Here is a 21,167-nt window from a genome sequence, read left to right as displayed (position 1 = left end):
TAATGGTGCACAATGCCTGCAACTTTTTCTTAAACATATTCAGAAAAGAGAGAGAGATGGAGAGGGAGAGGAGAGAGGTGAGAGAGAAGAAACAAATGTAGTAAAATGTTAGGAATTGGGGAATACAGGTGAGGAGTGTTCAGGAATTCTTTGTCCCATTCTTGAAAACTTTTCTGAAAGTCTGAAGTGACGTCAAAATATTTTTTTAATAAAAAAATAATTAACCATGAATAGCCTCTGTTATAGTATCATGGGGGAGAATTTCTGTTTTCTAAGTTTTACGCATGGAGTCATTTAAAAAAGGGAGGAACATTTTCAAAGGGCAAGAGCATCTGAAAGTAGTTTGGATGAAAAAGCTCACACAGACAATGGCTCTGAAGGACAGCAAAGTAGAGATGATTATTCCCACTGACAAGCATGAGGGAAGCCTGAAGAAACCAGAGCATGAGGAAATATATGTGGCATCAATTGGAAAATGAAGAAAACCTCCATGGGTCTACTGAACCCACAAGCATTTACAGAAACACTCCTACGTGCTGGTCTCTGAGCCACATAGAAGCTGTGGCCCATCCTCAGAGGATTATCCCGAACACCAAGTGATTTAATGAAGGAGAAAGAAGTTAGGAAGCGATATTATTCCCTTTGTAATTTTTGCTTGTTTCTATATGAACAAGTCTTATTGTGGACGTGTCTGTTATTACAAGTCAAAGCAAACCATTTTGGGAAGGAAGTAGACCAGAAACTATAAATAAGTTATTATTTATTTCATCTAAGGTGACTAACATCTTTACTGCCTTGTGATAAAGTGCATTTGACTGATTAAAAATAAAACACAACACTAAAGCCTTAACATCTACAACAGCGCGACAACTTAATGTCTTTCATATTGAAATCTAGAACATGTTTTTTGCTCCAAATTATGGCAAAGGATATCAGTACTTCTTGCACTTTTCCAAACACTGAATCTCTTTTATGCTTTTGTGCGTTTTCCCCCTGTCCCTGGGATACTCCTCAGGCAAAAATCTTTTCATTGTTTTAAGGTTCAGCTCATAAGTGACCACTTCTAGAAGACTTCCATCACTCTCCAAACTAAGCTATTTTCTTCCTCTTTTGTGCTCCCTAAGTCCCCTATTATAGATAGTATAGATCTTACAATGTTGGGCTCTAATCATGACTTCACGTGCCAGACTCCGAGTGCCTCAAGGGAAGGGTCTGTGTTCTACCCATCTCTCTATATCCAGTGCCCAGAAGTGTGTGACACATAGTAGCTGCTCATTATGTCTGTTCAATAAACACTGTTGGGCACTTCCTACACCCTAGGCACCTTGCAAGGCTCTGGGGATATAAAGATGCATTAGTTGCTCACAGACCAGCAAGTAAATCCACCACGAAAACGTAGCTCTAAAAGTCAGGTATGTACAGGGCTTTATGGGAGAACAAAGAGGAGGTGCCTTCTCCACATGGGGTGGGGATAGGGAGAGAGGGGAACTCAGGGAAGGCTTCCGGGTGGAGAGGGATCTGAGAAGTGTTGAGGGATAAAGCATGTGCAATGGCAGGAGGTGTCAGGAGCACGGCACATCCTGATTTGTGTTTCAAATGACGGGAATTGGGGGGAGGGGAGCGTGGTGATGAGAGGGCTGGAAAGTAGAGACATGGAGGGAGGCGGTATGCAATGATCTGTTTATAAAGTGGGCAAATTACAGAGAATCACTTGTGAGTTGACTGTGGCCTAGGATCAGCCAAAAAGCTCAAATAAATCATCTAGAAATGGACATGACAGGGCAGCTAAGTTACCCATTGATCATCCAGGTCTCAGCTTCTACTCCCAGATTAAATTATGTCATCAAAGCATTACATTCCTGCACCACATCCTCCCGGCCAGAATGTCATGTTATGTTCCCTGTCTTTATGGAAACCCCAATTAAGTATTATTGGGCTAAGCATCCAACTCTCTTGGCTCAGGTCATGATCTCGTGGTTGGTTCCTGAGATCGAGCCCCAAGTCAGGTTCTGCCATGGCTGCACAGAGCCTGCTTGGGATTCTCTCTCTCTCTCTCTCTCTCTCTCAAAATAAATAAACTTAAAAAGACATGAATTATTGGGTTGAATAAATAGGGCACATAGTGGGAAAGAGGCACCTAGTTCTGAGATCGAACAGGTAAATTGAACATCAATTTCCTTTTTTGTAAAATGTAAACAATAATTCCTCCTCCACAAGATTGTTATTAAGGTAAAATGAACAAATGCACTTGACACATAATCATGCAAAGGTGTTTGCTATTGCTGGGGATGGTGTCTCTATTATCTTTTGTAAAATCGAGGTAGAAAACTTGGTCTTTGACTCCTTTGCCTTTTGAAATCTAGTCACTACACCCTCCCACATTCTCCCTGGGCCGAGAGCCAGTCCTGATGGTCCTACGGAGGGCAGTGTGTCTGTCATGGTCCAGTCTGCTTGCTGTTAGGTGGCCTATGGATATGACCATCTCTCACACAGCACCGGGAGCACCGCAAGTACCGCAGGCAGAGGACTGACAGCTGACAAGAACTGTGTACTCTTCACCCTCACTTGGCTTTCTTAGGCGCAAACACAGCTCTTCCTGTCAAGCTTTAGCTTTAGGAAAATGTTTTCCCTATGGAGATTCTTTTTTTTTTTTTTTAATTTTTTTAATGTTTATTTTTGAGAGAGACAGAGTATGAGTAGGGGAGGGGCAGAGAGAGAGGGAGACACAGAATCTGAAACAGGCTCCAGGCTCTCAGCTGTCAAACAGAGCCCAACGCAGGGCTTGAACTCAGGAATGGCAAGATCATGACCTAGGTTGAAGTCAGAAGCTTAACCGACTGAGCCACCCGGGAACCCCTTCCCTATGGAGATTCTGTATGCTTTCTGATTTCAGAAAGTGGACACTGCGTCACCCAGTGGTTTCCCCTCTTGGCCTTTTCCCCAAAGAATCTTTCAACCAAAAGTATGGCTTAAATATGGAACATGGCTATGCTTGGAAGTAACTTACTTTCTTAATCTTTTTCACCACAAGTTTTATTTCATCCTTAAAAGTCTTACTTAAAAACCTTGTTTCAACCTGTACGCTGTCTCAAACCCTTTCAGAAAGAGGTGTGGTACAAATCTAAAATAAATCAAATTCCTTCTTATCTGTGGAGTCTATTCTCTAGAAATCCAACTAAAATGAATTATGGCATTTGGGAAATGCGTGGGAATTTTTGGACAGATAGTGCTGAGAAACCAAGCAGCCAACTGAGGATTTTTTTGAGCACCCACCTCTGAACTAGCACAGGAATTAAGAATCTTCTCCCCTCCTGCTCTCATTACTGTTTATGGCCAGAGATAAGGAACAGGAAACTTTTGGCATAAACCTACTCTTAAGCCTTTGAACACTTCGGGGAATTGAAAGTAGCTCCTCTTCGGTAAAGGGCAACCTGGTTTACCCAGCTCCTTTTCTGGGATACACAAGCAAGGAGTGGCTCAGAGCCAAACAGGATGCGCTATGAAGGTCACAGAGTTTAGCTCTGCAGCATCAGGAGATGGGATCTAAGGACTCTGGTCCCAGGCAAATGTCCGGGTCGGGACCAAACACTAGAATGGATCAGCCTTCTCTAAGTTCTGCTTCCCTCCCAGGTTCACTGGGAACAATCCTCAGAGCTCAGGGGCAGACCACTAAGAAGGGAAATGGGAGAGGGAGGGGCTGGTCATTGACAGCTCTAAGCCAGGGAACAGAGCATTGAGACTGGACCTGCATGTACATGGGAGAGAGGCTAAGAGGCCAGGGACCAGACAATTCGAACTTCTGCCACTGAACCCAGTCTTTGCAATGAACTCACTTGCTCTGTGACCCAGGAAGTCCTCTGGCTTCTCTGGGCAGAAGCCCCTGATGTTGATGCAAGTCTTCTATACTCCAGTCATACCAGTTCCAAAACATTCCCTGCCCTTGCATACTCGCAAGCTGTTCCTGCTGCCTACAAAACCCATTCTCTTTATGCACGTAGCAAACCCATCCTTCAAAGTCTAGCTGAAATGTTACTTCCATTGGTAAACCTTCCTTAGCTCTTTGCAGAACTAGTGGGCACCATCCTTACTCCTGCACTGTTTCACTTCTCTGCCACTCTAAATGCAGCTACCACAGTGCACCCTACCTGTTGGTTGATATGTTTTCCCCACTAGACTGAGTTCCTGAGGAGCAGAGACTGTCATGTTTATTCCTGTATTTGCTACAGTACTTAGAACAGTGCCTGGCACAACAGATCATCACTGGATGAATGAATGAACCAACAAACGAACAAACAGTGGGTCCAGGAGGCATTGCCTGGGTACCAAGGAAGGGATTTCATCCTGGGAAGGCTTAATGAGTAATACACATGAAAACACCAAGCACAATTCTTGGTGTCTGTTAGAGGCTGAGAAAAACATTTGCTGAAATTCAGTCTATTGTGGTTTGACTTCTTTGCTTGATGAGGCAATAGGGCTCCATTGTCCTATCTGAAAAAAAAGGAAGATAAAATCCACAAAAGGAAAAAAGCCCCATTCTGTTTTAAATACAATGACCTACCTTCCATCTTTTGACACCTAGATCCATTAGCCAATCACCAGCTGTGTCAGAAGTCTGACCTTTATAGCTCAGTTAACCAACTCTAAGATGTCTATCACCCTTTAAGTGCTGAAAGAGGTGTAAACCCAGAGGAAAGTGAGAAAAATCTCAGAGTGCGAGCAGGGACCAAAATAGCTGGGCTGAACCAAAGATGTAGAGATGGCAGACAATACGTGTGATTGGTTTGCTGGCCAGAAGGCGGGATTTGGGTTCCTGGGAAGCCAAAGTTGAGATATTCAGTAGTGGCAGGCAAAGGAGAGAGCAGAAAATAACAAGGAGAAAAAATGTGGCCCGAAGAGGGAAGAGAGCGGCAGACAGCAGAGGCGGTGGTGACATTAGAAGAGGCATTGGAGGCAGCAAGCAGCAGATCAGCTGGCAGTGCTGCTGTTCACTCTTGGAAAACAGATAGCAGTGGGGGAGGAGAGAGAGAGAGATGGATCTGTTAAGCAGCATGGCCTTCTGGGGGGATTCAGGAGCATCGCACCTGTTCGGGTGTGAGGCCAACCCCGACCAGTCTCCAGGTCTGGAGAGGGAATGGGAGAATGATTAGAATCAGATGTCGGATCAGGACTGCAGTGGGCTAGATAGAAGGTATTATGAGAAAGGCCAGAGGGGAAGTCCACAAAGAAGGACCAGGAAAGAGGTGTCAGCTTTGGAAGCATGGGCTAGAATGAGGAAGAAAGAATGAAAGACTCTGATCAAAGAGTTTGGGCGGCTGAGGTCATAATTTAGGGTGATGATGTAACAGGAACAAGGCATGACCTCCACACTTACAGAAGGTCCAAGTCCAGTTCTGGACATTGTATTTGCAGAGGGACAGTGACAAACAGGAACACGACTAAGGGAGAGGGCTGGGAGAATGAAGGAAGCACTCATATGAACCATGTCCTGTTTGGGAAGATGAGGATATTTAGGTTGGAGAATGGGGAGCTGCAGGGGACATGCCAGTCTTCCTAAAGCCAACAGCTATGGAAGGAGAATTATTCTGGCTAACACAGAGGGCAAAACTAAGACCAGCACAGGAGATTATAGGACATAGAACTTGACTCATTATAGGAAAGAACTTTTAAACAGAGATGTTCTGATTATAGCAACAACAGTAATGCTGTTATAAGAACACCAACTATGTACCTGGCATTGCGCTAGGCATTCTAGAATGCAGTGACCCCATGAGAGAGGAAGCCCCCCTCTCCCCACCCCTACCTCCAATTTGCAGAGGAGGAAACAGGTTCAGAGAAGTTAAGTAATCGTTCAGAATCACAGAGCTAATAAGCGGCAGGATTCAGACGCAGATATGTTTGAGACCGAGCATTCCGTATTGTCAGACAACCAGAGAGGCATTCCTTTCCCCTCCCAGGATGGCCTACACCACACTCCTAAAAAGCAATGCCCTATCTCACATCGTAGTGAACTCCATACCCTTCTGCCGTGACCCCTATGCCGTGGGGTACACCACCGTGTACCCAGTTATCCAACAGAAGCCTCATATGACCCATGACTCCACCCTCTCCTTCACAGCCCACGTCCATCTTCTACCAAAGAACTACTGGTTCTACTTCCTAAACATCAGATGTATTTCTGTTTGTTTGTTCATTCGTTCATTCATTCATTCATTCATTCACTCAGTATTTGAGGACCTATTTTACTATGTACCAGGCACTGTGTACTAGGCTCTGGGATGTGACAGCAAACAAAAACACTCTTGTTCCTTTCTAGTTACAGTCTAGTGGAAGAACCATCTGGCAATAGTGCTATGAAAAATAAAGCAGGTGGAGTTGCTAAGAGGGACGGGACAACTGTTTTATAAAGGATGAAGGGAAGGTGGCCCTGTAGAAGTGACATTTGAGCGGGAGACCTGAAGGAGGTGAGGGAGTTCCAGGAAGAGGGCATGGAAAGTGCCATTCCCCGCAAGGCTTCAAGGACTTTCCATCAAGAGCTTTCAAGGGCAGGGAAACCAGAGATCTTTGTCAAAGGGGACAAAGTTTCAGAGACGCAAGATTAATAAATCCTAGAGATCTGTACAGCATAGTGCCTATAGTTAACAATACTGTACTGTATACTTTAAACATTTGCTAAGAGGGCAGATCTTAAGTGTTCTCAGCACAAAATAATAATAATAAATAATGAGGGCAGGAGGAAATCTCTGGAGGGGATGGGTTTGTTTATGGCATAGGTTGTGGTGATGGTTTCACAGGTATGTATTTATCTCCAAGATCATAAGCTGCGTATATTAAATACGTACGGCTTTGGGGTGTCGATTATACCTCAGTAAAGCAGTTTTAAAAAACAAAGAGCTTTCATGACTTGGCCCCTGACTACCTCTGCAACCTCTTTTACCATTCCCCACCTAGCACTCTGTGTTCCAGTGTGTTCCGATCCTTCTCTGGAAGGATCCTTCTCTGGAAATGTTGTTTCTTCTATCTGGATCATGCTCCTCTCTCTGGGGAGGCCTTCCATGACCTCTGAACTTATCACATTTCTTGTCACACAGTGTTGTAACCACATGTTGTGACTTGTCTCCTTTTCTTGATTATGTAGTGCCTGAGGGCAGGGCCCATAGTCGGTCTTCTCCACTGCTGTTCCCTGACACCTAGCACAAGGCCTGGTTTGGAGACATCTTTATTGAATGAAAATGAGTGGAAGTGTTCAGGGAGAGGGAAAGTCATCTGGTCAGAACTCGCTGTAGAACAGGATTTCTCAGACTCAGCACTGTTGATAATTTGGGCCAGACAATTCTTTGTTGGGGGGGGGGAGCGTCCTGTGCTCTGTAGGATGATTAGCAGAATCCCCAGTTCCTTCAACTAGAATACTAGTAGCACCACCTCCTCGGCTGTGACAAACAAAAGACGTCTCCAGACATTTCTGAAAGTCTCCCTGAGGGGGGCAAAATTGCCCCAGATTGAGAACCACTATTAGAAAGATTCCCACAGGGGCACCTGGGTGACTCAGTCGGTTAAGTGGCCAACTTCAGCTCAGGTCATGATCTCACTGCTTTGTGAGTTCGAGCCCTGCATCGGGCTCCGTGCTGACAGCTCAGAGCCTGGAGCCTGCTTCGGATTCTGTGTCTCCCTCTCTATGCCCCTCCCCCACTCATTCTTTCTCTCTGTCTCTCAAAAACAAATAAAAACATTTTTAAAAAGTGCATATTCCCAAACCTGAACCTAGACCCTACTAAATCAGACTATGTGTGGCTGGACACTGGGAATCTGAATTTTTGAAAAATGAGCACTTAGGGTGGTTCGGTTGCCTGCTAAAGTTTAGAACCACTGCAGTAAGGACCCATCACTGTCAGGAGTGATGAGCCTGTGCCATGAAAGAATGGGTATGCTGTGTGCACTATCACCTCTAGTGTAATAAGGCAGGAAGTATGTCACCCATTTAGAAAAGCCTTCTATTAAAATTAGCTCAATAGCCAGCTGCTGCTCTCTGTGCCTCAGTGCTGCCATCATCTCTGGGTCCTTCACCTGCCCATCTCGTTGGCTAACCTTAACTTCAGGGTTCATCAGCACCTCAGCATTGAGATTCCATTGTGTTGTTGTAGATTGGCATCAAGAGTGGTCTAAGATCAGGGTGCCTGGGTGGCTCAGTCAGTTAAGCGTCTGACTTTGGCTCAGGTCATGATCAATCTCATGGTTTGTGGATTTGGGCCCTGCATTGGGCTCTCTTCTCTCAGCACAGAACCGGCTTAGGATCCTCTGTCTCCCTCTCTCTCTGCCCCTCGCGCACATATCCTCTCTCTCTCTCTGTTCTTGGGCAAATGACCTAACTTCCTTAAGGTTGATTTTCTTCATTTGTTAAACAGAGGATAATGAAAGAAGGGTTGTGAGGAGGATTCAGTGAGATGATACACTGGCAGGTAAAATAATGGCCCTGCAAAGATGGCTACATCCTAATCCCTGGACCTCATGACTATGTGACCTCACATGGCATGGCAAAGAAGTCTTTACAGATGTAATGAAGTTAAGGATCTTCAGGTGGGGAGATTATCCTAGGTTATTTAAGTGGGCTCAATGTAATCACAGGGTTCCTTGTAAGAGGGAGGCAGGAGGGTCAGAGTCAGAGAAGGAGAGGTGACAACAGAAGCAGGTGTCAGAGTGGTGCCATGCTGGAAGTGGCTGCAAGCCAAGGAACGTGAGCAGTCTCTAGAGGCTGGAAAAGGCCAGGTAGGAATTCTCCCTAGAGCCTCCAGAAGGAAGCCAGCCCTACAGAAACCTTGCTTTTAGTCCTGGTTAAGTCCTGTTTCAGACTTGTGACCTCCAGAACTCTAAGATGAGAAGTCTTTGTTGTCAACCACTAAGTTTGGTGGTAATTTGTTCCCGCCGCAACAGGAAACTAATACGTGCCTGCGAAGCATTTAGCAGATTCTGGCAGATAGTAAGCATCCTCACAATGGTGTTGTCTGTGTTCTTGCTCCCACACTCTCTTGCAAGAGATTGGCTACCATCTTTGGTCACTGCTGACAGCCCAAATCATGGGGTGGTGATGCCTCAGAGATGAGCCCTACCATCGCGTCAGTTCCCCCCAGCTCCTGTCTCACCAGAGCCCTGCTTCCTCCTTCACCCACACTGCTGAGCTCCCAGCCCTGCTGCGGAGCCCACCTCAGTTGTGACTAATTTTTTAAATTTTCAAAATTGAAGGTTTAACCATTCAGGTATCTAGAAAATGCACTGGTCAACATACTCTGAAACCATCTGATTTAATATGCTTGTTTTGCAGAAGAGAAAAATAAAATCTGAAGGGAGAAATGACTTCAAAATCACAGAGCAAGTTGATAGAGGAAATGGAGCCTAGAGTCCCTGCCTCCTAGGGAGGGTTCTCTCTGTCATGCTACACCCTCCACGCTAACTCTGGTTTGCCTCCAAGCACTGTCTTTTTTTTTTTTTTTTTTTTTTTCACTTACAGCCAGTCTAAAAAGGGCCATCAGGATCGCCCACAATGCCCAGCTTAGCTTCTTGACAAACACCTTAATGGCGTGCGTTGCCTCTTGGCTGCCACCAGCTCTTGAGTGGGTGGTAAGTGCAGTAGCGGGAACTCCCTGGTGCTCCGCTCCGTGTCCTTGGCCCATTCCCAGGAGGCCACCACAAGCCAGACAATCACCATACCCAGGGAGATGACAGACACATTTGGGGTTTTGGGTCAGCACTGGGATATCCAAGTTTTCCAATTCTGGAGAGGCCTCCTCCCGAGGCCAGGACAGGGACCACACTCTTATTCACTCTCTGAGAAGGGAGGAGGCTTCATCATCCTCACCTTTTCCAGAGCCTTCCTGCCACCCTGCCACAGTTTTCTGTCCCCTGGGGTTTGACGTACTGATGAGTTAAGAAAATGGAAGAGGGAAGATAAAGAGCGTGGTCAGGCCTCAGTTTTTCAGCTGTAACAGGTAGATGACTGAAGTAGATTGCCGCTAAGTCATTATATAAAGTATGAAATACATAATAATTTTAGCTTGACTGGATTGAGTGGGGAGCCTGTCTTCTGGCTCCTTGCTGCCAGTTTTAAATCCAAGCTCCTTAGCATGGCACCCAGTATGCTTCACAATCTGACCCAATGCACCTTTCTACCCTTTTCTTCTGTCAGGCATGTCCTACCCTTTTACTGCCCACCCCAAGGATACCTACTGTAGCTACTGACCTACTTGTGTGGACTGCATACATCCTGCAGTTTCCTCTCTCTGTGCCTTCCCTCTGCCCTCTGTAGAATGCCTTTCCCACATGGCCTGTCCATGATGAGCTATTAAATATCCACCAAACTGCAACTTGAATGCCACTTCACCGGGGAGGGCTATCCAAGGGTGAGTGGACTTCTTCTGGCTCTCCCAGTGCCATTCTATGTACCACTCACTCACAGCATCTTTCACATTACATTATAAATACTGTTTTATGTTCCTGTCACCACGCCCCCCCCATTCACCCCAGAACTCTGCAGCTTACACCCTGGTGGGGGAGTCAGACAAGGAAGACTAGATGTTTCACTGACTGGAATGAAGGAAAGGGAGAAGGCGCTGTGTTTGACAGGAGATACAGACTGTGATGTCAGGGATGGCTCTTCCCTGAGTATCTGGCATCTCTGTGGAGATCTGTGTTTGGGTAGAAGAAGACTGGGTACAGGTGGAAGAATGAGCATCCCCAGAGAAAGAATATTTTACTGAATTCCTGAGATGGGAAGGAGCCTGCACATTAGAGAAAGGGAAAGAAGGCCAGGGTGGCCAGAGTTTAGTAAGAAGATGGTCTAGATAGAAGGAAGCTAGAGAGGTGGGAAGGACTCAGTCATGCAGGTCCTCAGAGGCCTTATGAAGCAGCCTGGTGGGTGCTGGATACAAGGGGGTTCATAATACTGTTCGTTCTACTTTCATATGTATTTGAGATTTTCCATAATAAGAATCAAAAGGAAAAAGGGATAGTAGAGTACTAACAGTACTTTAAAACCCTTCACCCTAAAAGCCATTTGAAGCAAGGTGAGTGTGGGAGGAGCATGATCAGATTTTTTGTTTAAAAATTTTTTTATTATTGAATATTTCCAGCACTCAGAGAGGGATAAAATTATAAAAACAAACCATGGATAATCGCCACCCAGCTTTGTTAAATCTTAGCTTTGGCCATATTTGCTTCGGATAGAACTGACCCCTGTGTAGATTTATTTTTAAAAGGTCGTTCTGGCTGCCATTTGAAGAAGGATTAGAGGCAGGCAAGAGAGGCTGAGCAGGTGGGAAATTTCTGAAGTCCAGACGAGGTATAACAGAAGTTCAGACATGAAGGAGGCAGTGGAGGTGGGGAGCAGTGGACACACGGAGGATCTACTTGGGAGGAGGAATCACTGGGGCTTGGGGATTGACTCTGTTGAGGCAGGTGAGGCAAGAAAGAGTTGACAGATGACCCCCATCTTTGTGGCCTAGCACTTTTGGGGCACAGAGAACAGTGTGCCCATGAGTGTGTGTGGTATAGAGTTGAGTTTTAAAATTATTATGGCTAACAAAAGTTGTTAATCGACCTTGTTTTTCTCTACCTACTTGGTTATAACAACATGTATGATCTTTGAGAGAAAATGTTGCCTTTTATATATATGGCTTTGCCATTCTCCTATATGTCATTAAAGCCTAGTTCAAAGTTGCCTTTCAAAACAAATGCATGAGATAATGATGAAGGAAAACTAGCAAAGGATGTGAATGGAATCAATCTCAAGGTCCAGAGAAACCAAAGCTTTTGTTCCAAAATCCCTTAGCCAGGGAGGGCTGGAGCTGGGATTCACAACTTTTATCCACACACGATTCCCTAAAACGGGTACACAGATCTGAGTTATGTTAGGAAAAAGCTAAAGGCATCTGGGCTAGAGCCAGCTCCCAGCTGGCTCAGGAACAGGCCCCAGTCCCTCCACCTCTCAACCCGGCTCTGAGCAGGTCACTTCTCTGCTCACAGACCTTTAATGACTCCCCTCAGCCTTTGGACAAAAGCCAGTTTCACAATCTGCTTTCAGCCTCCCTCTGTCCAGCCTCTTCTCATACACTCTTACTGGAAATAGTGAGTAACTCGATGCCTCAGGCACATCTACTTATCTGCTGTTTCCCAAACATGCCAAGTGCTTTTGTGGAGCCTTAGTTCCTGGTTTTCCTTCTGTCTGGACTGCCCCCTCACTGTTGTCTGTCCTTCTCCTCCCTCAAAGGTTCATCTTTAATACCAACCTCTTTCTAAAACATTCTCTCTGCGAGCCTCATCTCCTTCCCATTTTGTGGTCCCCAGCCCTTATTTATTCCTCTGGCATGTATTCATTTATTCTTCAAAAAAAGGTACTGACTTTTGTGTACCAAGCATTATTGAGAAGCTGGTGGGGGGGTGGGGCACAGACAATAATATCAATTTAAAAATACTTAGAATGTGCCAAGAATTATTCTAGACACTGGCTGCAATCTATTAAGATCAGGTTCCTCTCATTTTGAGTCAAACTATACCATATTATAAGGCTAGGCATGTCCTAAGATCAATCAACTTACTTTCCTTTGCTCCAAAACCTCTTTCAAGGATTGGAGTGGGACAAGCCTGAAAGTGGAAAAGATTGGCTTAAAGGCTATTGTGGTAATCTAGAACAAGAACTCAGACCAAGGACAGAAAATCAGGCTTCTAGTCCTAGCCTTACTGTTTATTAGCTACATGTGGGTCCCTCGACAAGATGTGTACAGGTCACACCATTTCTCTTAGTTTCCCTCTGCTCATCTATAAAATGAGGACAAGATTTTCCCTAACTCATCCATGGTGTTGTTGCCAGGATCAAGTGGGACCACACACATGACAGCATCTGGAAAGTGCAAAGCACCTTTCAGATAAGAGACTGTTAAAGTAATAGGAAAAGCCACAGTAATAATAAGAAAATGAATAAAAAATTCGGCAGAGTAGATTCAGATTAGGTAAAAGGAAGAACTTCCTAACAGTGAGAATTCTTTTTTTACAGATAAAAATGAAGATAAACTGGGAGGCTGTGATCATATTGGAAGAAATTTTTGGTTTGGGAATGTGTTAGTACTTCTTAATAGGCCTTCCCCACCACTAGCCTCATCCAGGGCTCTGACATTCATTGACTATATGTGTAAACCAAAGAATGCTTTCCATCCACCCAGAGTGGATCCCTCAAAACTGGTCTAGAGGGCAGAAGTCCATTATGCCTTAGATCCAGGCATCACACTTTGTTACTTGTGTGGACCATGCTGATCAGCTTGTCTCTTTCTGTCTGCACTGACCTTCCTCAGAATCAAACTAGAAAGGAGGAGGGCCAAAACATTATTTGTAGGGTATTCTACTCAGCTAATAATAAGAGAAAGAGATGCTTTAAATAAACCAAACACAGGAAGGCAATTAGAGAATCAGAGGGATCCCCTGATGTGCAAAATACAAAAGAAAAACTCAAGAATGCAAAGGAGGAAACAGACTGAATGAGGTGTTTTTTCTTTTTCATTTTGTCTTTTGGTAATGAAAGATCAGAGATATGAAATCAAAAGTCAAAGGTAGTGAAAATGCTTTCAACTAAGAAGTCAGGAGACCAGGTCAAATTCTGAGTTCTGAATCATCTACTATCAGAGTCTGTGTCCTTGGGCAACTCAGAGCAATTCAATAAGTGTCCATGAAGTACTAGTGTGTGCTTATTTGGTGATGTCTAAGGTCACAGCCACCTTTCCATGCCTCTCTATTGTATGTCACTACCATTAGATGACAGCCTACTGAGCAGGTTATGAAAGAACCCATGGGTGAAATTGTGGGACCACCTGCCAAAAGGAATAACCTCTATTTCCAATGAAGGAAGGACAGGTGGGCAATGAGTCCTGTCCCTAAGAAGCATTTTAGAAGGGACCTTGAGACCTACCTGTCCATAAGCATCTATTTCAGATCCATGTAACTCTTTTGGCACAAGGGATAGAGTAGAATCACTGAATGAGTAATTGAGTAATTAATGATGACCATTGGGCGGTGTATTAAATCTAAAAACATAAAGCATTTTTAGGCCCTGCCTAAGAACTGCAACTTTTCCTCCCAAGTAACGTTTAAATATTTTTAAAAATTTTAAATGGGTGTTGCCCTGAAAAGAGAGAACTAAATAACTAGAGAAGTCAGAGAGTTTCCTGAAGAAGCAGGGCTTGCTGAAACTTTATTTATTTATTTATTTATTATTTATTTATTTATTTTTGAGAGAGTGCGTGCAAGTAGGGGAGGGGCAGAGAGGTGGAGACAGAATCTGAAGCGGGCTCCAGGCTCTTAGCTGTCAGCACAGAGCCTGATGCAGGGCTTGAACTCATGAACCACGAGATCATGACCTGAGCCAAAGTTGGGTACTTAACCAACTGAGCCACTCAGGCGTTTTGTTTTGTTTTGTTTTTTTCGGGGGGGGGGGTGAAACTTTAAGGAGAGGTCACAGATGAGTGGAGATACAGATGTAAACAGCTTGTGCAGATGTGCAGAGAAACATAGGTAGTCTGTCTTAGGATAAAAGAGAGACAAGCTTGTCTGGAGTAAGAATGTATACTGATGAGCAGTGGGAAAGGCAGCTTTCTAGTGAGGAGGTAGTGTGGGGTCAGACTCCAGAGGCTTTAAAAAACAGAAAGAGGAGTTAAACATTATATGCTGGGTGAAAAGCAACTGTATTTCTGTAAGGTTTCAATCATGTGACCTACTAGTGTTTAACGAAGGAACAATTAGGTACAAATTGTTGAGAGAAGCAGTGGATGTAATTCCTCTATCTTTTAGAAACTTCTGGACAATATATTAGACACTGAAAATGGAATCATCATGGAATTAAGGGTAGTGGGTGTTTGTTTTTAATCAGGGCCTGAGAAGTCACTTAAAGATAGGAAACAATAGATAGAAATAAAGGGTCACTTCTTGGAATGAAAGGAAATTAAGAGTTCAGGGGGCCCCAGGAGACCATGCTGGGACTTGTCTGTTTTAAATTTTTTATAAGTGATCCAGAAGTAGAGCAAAGTGAAAATTTTAAGACTGCAGATCATCTTAAACCCTTTCAGGCAGGGAAATGCTCTGCCAAAGGAGAGAGAGCTGAAGGAAGGTACCGAGTGGGATGCAAAATGGCAGATAAACGTCAATGTGAGGAAATGTAAGGTAATGCACTCTGATAAAAATAATCCACGTACAGGGTGTTGGGTTCCAGGCTATCACTTCTGACCCAGGAAAGGGATCAGGGAACTACTGCAGATTGTTTCCTAAAGGCATCGTCCTAACGTGTCCAGGTCAGGAAGGCTGGCAAACGGATAGGCAGAAGCAGGAATGGACCTGAAAACCAAAGAAGAAATCATCCTTCCTTTGTGCAAGACTAAAGAGTCCCACATTTGGGACAGTGGTCAGGTTCACATCTATTGAAAACTAGGGCCCAAGGATATCTAAAAAAAGGCAACTACAATGACCCAGAGGATGAATGTGGCTGTTCTATGGATGGCTGGTCATAAGGGGGAAGCTTAAGCATGAAAAGACAAAGGCTAAGAGAGGTGGAATAATAAAAGCCTATAAAGCTGATAAGGATAAGGTGTGAGTACACATAACCTTTCCTCCAAATCCTGACATATTTAAGAAAATAGTCTCCTCTTAATGCTTGAAATATCACAGGAATAAAAGAGTTTCAGAGTTGAGATCATCTAGCCCTATCTCTTTATATTAGAGATGGCAAAATTCAAGCCTAGAGAGGGCAAGGAAACGGCCCAAGGTAAGAAGCCACCAGGGGCCAAGGTTAGATTAAAGCGCAGGCCTCCTAAATCCCAGGCCAGGGTCGTCCCACCTCACCCTTTGCATTCAGGAAGACTAAGGGAATCTTACTTTTTTAGAGGGCATAAACAAATTTATGAAATGCATTACTTTGAGATGTAATAAAGCTGAAAACACAAACAGGCTAGGGAAAGTTTCCACTAAAAGTCAACCAGCAATGACAAGATCTTTGAAACACAACTACCAACTGTGGCAAAAGAGACTTTTTACACACCCTAATTTTTTGGAATCATGTACCCCTTTGACAGTATGAAGAAATCTAGGGATTCTCTCCCAGAACAATACATTTGCATGCACAAACACAATATTGCACAAAATTTCAGGCCCCCTGAGTCCTATGCCTAATTAAGAATCCCTGTTCCAGCACATTCTTCTGAACAGACTTCTTGCTTCAACAAACGCACTCCATATCTCGGGCTAAATGAGGCAATCACTCTAATTTTCCTCAGCAAAGAACTACTGTCTTAAATTATTACTTATCACTTATTAGAACTGCAGACCTCCAGGTTGGAAGATACCAGAGAATTTACCTAATCCAACTGCTCCCCACCTCTTCTGTGATAGAGAATAGTGTCATGGTTAAATATGTAGGGACTAGAGTCAGCCTGCCTAGGTTAGAATTCCAACACCATCACTAGATAGCTGTGTGACCTTGGGCAAGTTACTGAAGCTCCCTGAGTTAGTATCCTCATCTGTAAAACGGCGGAGGGGGGGTGGTGTAATAATTACAACTATCTTATAGAGTAGTTATGAGGATATAAATCATAGCTCCAGGCCTGGCCCCTAGTGAGTGCTCAGTAAATGCTAGTTGGCATTATTATTATTATGCATGTATCCATCCAATCTCCTCATGGAGCTTTTGCTTGCACATGTCAGTGATGAGCGGCTCGCCGCCTCCTAAGCTGGTTGAGCAGCTCTGATTGTTACAAACTTCTTCTAATATTGAGCTGAAATTTGTCTTCTTGCAGCCCCTACCCCCACCCCTGTTGACCCTAATTCTGCCCTGTGGGGCCACGCAGAGCAAGTCTATCCTTCCTCCACGTGACAGCCCTTCAGATACGAAGACAGTGATCGAGTCTTTCCCCCGCCCTCCCGTCCCCCACCCCCCCATCCTCTCTTCTCCAGCTTGAACATCCTTGGTTTCTTCTCCCAGCCCACAACATACTGGCTGCGCTTACTATTTACTCCGAGGCGTTGTACGGTTTCCCTCACACATAGTCATGCAGGCCACACACCCCACCGCCACCACAACAATCCCGACCCTCCCGCTCCGCCCCCGCCCGCTGCCCCTGTCCGCGGTGCTGAAGCGCCTCCCGGCCCCGCGGCCCTTCCCGGCCCCTGCCCTGGGTCCCCCCTACCCCATTCCCGGCCCAGCCCCGGGCGCGGACCCCCGCGCGCCACCTCCGCGCCCCCAGCGACAAGAGTCGCCCGACCCTGGCCCGGCCCCGGCGCCGCCCCCCGCCCTGCCCGGAGGCCCCGAGCCCGCGCCCCGGCCCGGCGCGCCAGCCCCACCTGCCCGGCGAAGGGCGCCTCCGCCTCGGCCGCCCGCGCCGCCGCCGCCGCCGCCGCCCGCGCGGCGCCGGGGAGGCAGCAGAGCGCGGGCAGCAGCAGCAGCAGCCGCCCGGGGACCCGCCAGCGGCTCCAGCGCGGGGCCCGGCCCGGCGGCGGCGGCGGCCCCGGCACAGCGCGGCCGCCCCGGCTCCTCGGCATCCCCGCGGCGGGGCCCGGCCGCCCGGCTGCGATGGCGGCGGCGGCGGCGGCGGCGGCTCCGGCCGGGTCCTCCCGCTGCAGCCGCTGCGGAGCCGCCGAGTCACGGCGCCGCGGACACGCGCCCGGCCCGCCTGTCTTCGCCGCCGCCGCCGCCGCCGCCTCGGCCGCCAGCGCGCCCCCGCCTCCGCGCGCCCCGCCCCGGCGGGGGGCGGCCAGGGGCACCAGGGCAGCACCCGGGCTGGACCGTGGGGGCGGCGGCTCCGGGCCACCCCTGGGGCACTGGCCGGGGAGCGGCGCCAGGGAGGGGTCTCAGCGGCCAGAAGAACAGCTCTGGAGGGAGGGTCCAAAGGGATGGAACTGAAGGCGGGGGTCTAGGGGCAGCTCTGAGGGAGCGGGGAGAGGCTAAATAAATAGTCCCAGAGATAGAACCACGCGATAGCGATGGCTCTGGGGAAGATAAACTGGGTTGGGGGTCCGAAGCCAAAAGACTAACCCTGAGGGACAGAGTTTGAGGGGGTGGCACTGGAGAAGGGGAGTCTGGGAGACAGCCACGGGGGAGGGGACTGAGGAGATGGCCTGGGGTGACGGCGGGGGTGGCCCTGGAGGAGAAGGTCTGAGAGGGTGGCCCGGGAGAAGGGAGGGGTGGGAGGGTGAGAAACCGAGGAATAGATTTGAGGAGTGTTTTGGGGAGCAGCCCTGGGAGACATTAGATGAAATTAAGGTGAAGTTCATTTCCTCACTGCCAACGTTTCCCCCCACCCCACCCGCCCTAGCCCCAAGTTGGAGAGAGATCAACCAGTTGAGAAGATCATCTTTCATCCAAAATAACCTATATGTATTGAACACCATATATATATATATATATATATATATATATATACACACACATATATATATACACACACACATATGTATACGTATATACACACACACACACATGTGTGTGTGTATGTATATATATGTATATGTATATATATGTACGTATGTACACATGTACGTATGTATATATGTATGTATGTATATATGTATATATATGTATATATGTGTATGTATATATATATACATACACATATATATGTGTGTATATGTGTGTGTATATATATATACACATATATGTGTGTGTGTGTATATATATACATATATATGTGTGTGTATATATATATATGGCTTTGGACTACTTGGGACTTAAAGAGAGAGAGAGAGGAGAGATTGACTCCCTGAAGCGTAGAGGTTTACAGTCTGGTGAGAAAACCTAAGTGCAAAGAAAAGGCAGCAAACACCAAGTGTTAAAAAGGATACAGGCAGGTGCTCCAAGGGTCAGGAGAGACTTGATGGGGGACAGGAGAAGTCAGGAAAGGTGTTATGGAAGGGTGGGACTCCAAGCCTTGAAGGAAAGGCTGGATTTAAATAAAGGGAGGGGAATGGAGAGGAGGGCATGTCAGGTAGGAAGATCAAAGTGTTTAGGATGTGGTTGGGGTGGTAGAGGTAGGTGCTTTCTCTGGAGCCCAGGGTTCCTATAGGAAAGTGCCGGGGAGGTGAGGGAAGTAGAAGACTGACTCCCAGGACAATGAATTTGGGAAGTGAAATGGGGGGGAGGGGGCGGTGATTGAAGGCTTTTTTAAACAGGATGCTGTGTGGAAAATGGCGTTTTATGGTTACGTGGTAATTTGGAGGTGTGGAAAGGGAACAAGCTTTAGAATCAGACCTATGTTCAAATATCAGCCCTTCCATTTGTTTTAAACATTATTTTTAAATTTTTTTTTCAACGTTTTTTATTTATTTTTGGGACAGAGAGAGACAGAGCATGAACGGGGGAGGGGCAGAGAGAGAGGGAGACACAGAATCGGAAGCAGGCTCCAGGCTCCGAGCCATCAGCCCAGAGCCTGACGCGGGGCTCGAACTCACGGACCGCGAGATCGTGACCTGGCTGAAGTCGGACGCTCAACCGACTGCGCCACCCAGGCGCCCCTAAACATTATTTTTAAAATAATGTTGATATTACTGCACAAGGTTGCTCTGAAGATGATGTGCTTGGTACTTAATAAATGGTCCATATTAGTTCCCCTTCCAGTGTACAGAATAATGACCAGAGGAAGCAGAGAAATTAGTTGGGGACAACTGCACTAGTCTAGGCATAAAGAAATAATGATGAAAATAATAATTAACATTTATTAAATGCCTAGTATGTATTAAACATTGGGCTAAGCCCTTTACTAGATTATATCTCATTTAATCCTCATAAATAAATTCTATGAAATAGATACTATTCATTATTTTTATTATTCACTATTATTATTACCCCCAACTTAGAATGAGGAAGTGGAAGCTCTGAATAAGTTTGCCAATTTTATTTTATTTTCTTGAGTTTGCCAATTTTGTATGATCGTAAGTGGCAGAGGGGAAGCAGTCTGACCTCAGAACACTTTTTTTTTCCCCTAGGATAGGGTTGGGGGAAGAGTTAAGAGACATTGGGCCAAAAACGAAGGAAAGGGGTTTGGAGTAATGACTAGTCCAGGGAGATGAATGGTAGTGTCTTCACAGAAATAGAGGTGTCATAAGGAGAAAGATGCCAAAGGGTTTTAGGCATGCAGAGACTGAGGCAGCCACCAGATCCCTGAGAGGGTATAGGAATGAGTTTGGACGACAGTGGGGAATGGATATTTTAGAAACCCCAAGGTCAATATGATAGTAGAAACTGAAAGATTGGAGTAGAAAAACCAAAAAAGCTGTGGACCCTGTGTTGAGACATACATATTCAGTCTAAAGAGTGCTCAAAAGATTAAGCACTCACGGTTGTGGAGTATATGGGAAAAGGGAGGAGCATTTCAAGGAGAGGAGGAGGAGTTGGCAGAATCAGGGAGATCACAGAGATTGAAGACTGCATGCACACCATTGAATTTCCTGCTCACAGTCTTGCAGGGAGATAGAGACATAACAAGTCATGTGGTTTCATGCTAAATTATGACAGAGATAGGGAACAGAGTGTTATGGAAACACTGAGGAAAGAGCAACAAATTACTCAACGTTGGAAGCTTTGGGAGAAGGTGCATTCCAGAAGGAAGAAATAGTACATCAAGCCAGACACCAGGGATGGTAGACATAGGTGACAGTAGGTAGTTTATGATAAAAAGGGAAGAGATTGGTATAAACGAATGGATGCTTATAAAATATAACCCTAAAGTAGGTCCCTAGTAGAGAAGGTCTGGAGACCATTCTGAAGCCAGCCCAAGAAGAGGTTTGGAGGTTTCAGAGTAATACCATCAGATGGAATCACCAGGGCACCGACTTCTCTTTTCCCTTTTTTCATGGAAAAGACACAGGACTTAGAGTTAAATACGACAGTTCAATATTGGCTGTCCCTAATTTGTAGTGCGCCTTTGGGCAAGTCATTTTGTCTCTTTGAGCCTCCATTTCCTTATTTGTAAAGTAAAACTAATGACCCTGCCCTCTCTGCTTCATGAAGAGAGACCACATGAAGGGTTCGGATTCACTTTGTAAATTATATAGTCAACTGAGCAGATATTAGGAGAAACTTAGATATTGCTAATCTTATCAGGAAGTATCTGTACTAGAGCTCACCATAAGGAAACTAGATTCCTTTCTCCCTTCAC

General features: G+C 45.8%; 1 protein-coding gene across 2 annotated transcripts in view; it reads right to left on the bottom strand.

Annotated features, from left to right (window-relative positions):
* Positions 1-17,677, bottom strand: part of MMP24 (matrix metallopeptidase 24) — a 45,817-nt gene extending 28,140 nt beyond the window's left edge. Inside the window, exon 1 of one of the 2 annotated variants that reach the window (XM_058685390.1) lies at positions 17,359-17,677. In XM_058685390.1, the coding sequence (XP_058541373.1) occupies positions 17,359-17,556 (198 nt within the window). In that variant the 5' untranslated portion in view covers positions 17,557-17,677. Of the gene's footprint in view, positions 1-4,558; positions 5,706-17,358 lie in introns of those variants that run through there. The other variant, XM_058685391.1, reaches the window with a different exon arrangement.
* Positions 17,678-21,167: the final 3,490 nt, after the last annotated feature.

This window comes from Neofelis nebulosa, chromosome 9 (genome assembly GCF_028018385.1).
Source record: "Neofelis nebulosa isolate mNeoNeb1 chromosome 9, mNeoNeb1.pri, whole genome shotgun sequence".
Lineage (NCBI taxonomy): Eukaryota > Metazoa > Chordata > Mammalia > Carnivora > Felidae > Neofelis > Neofelis nebulosa.
This window is presented reverse-complemented; position numbering and strand designations above follow the sequence as displayed.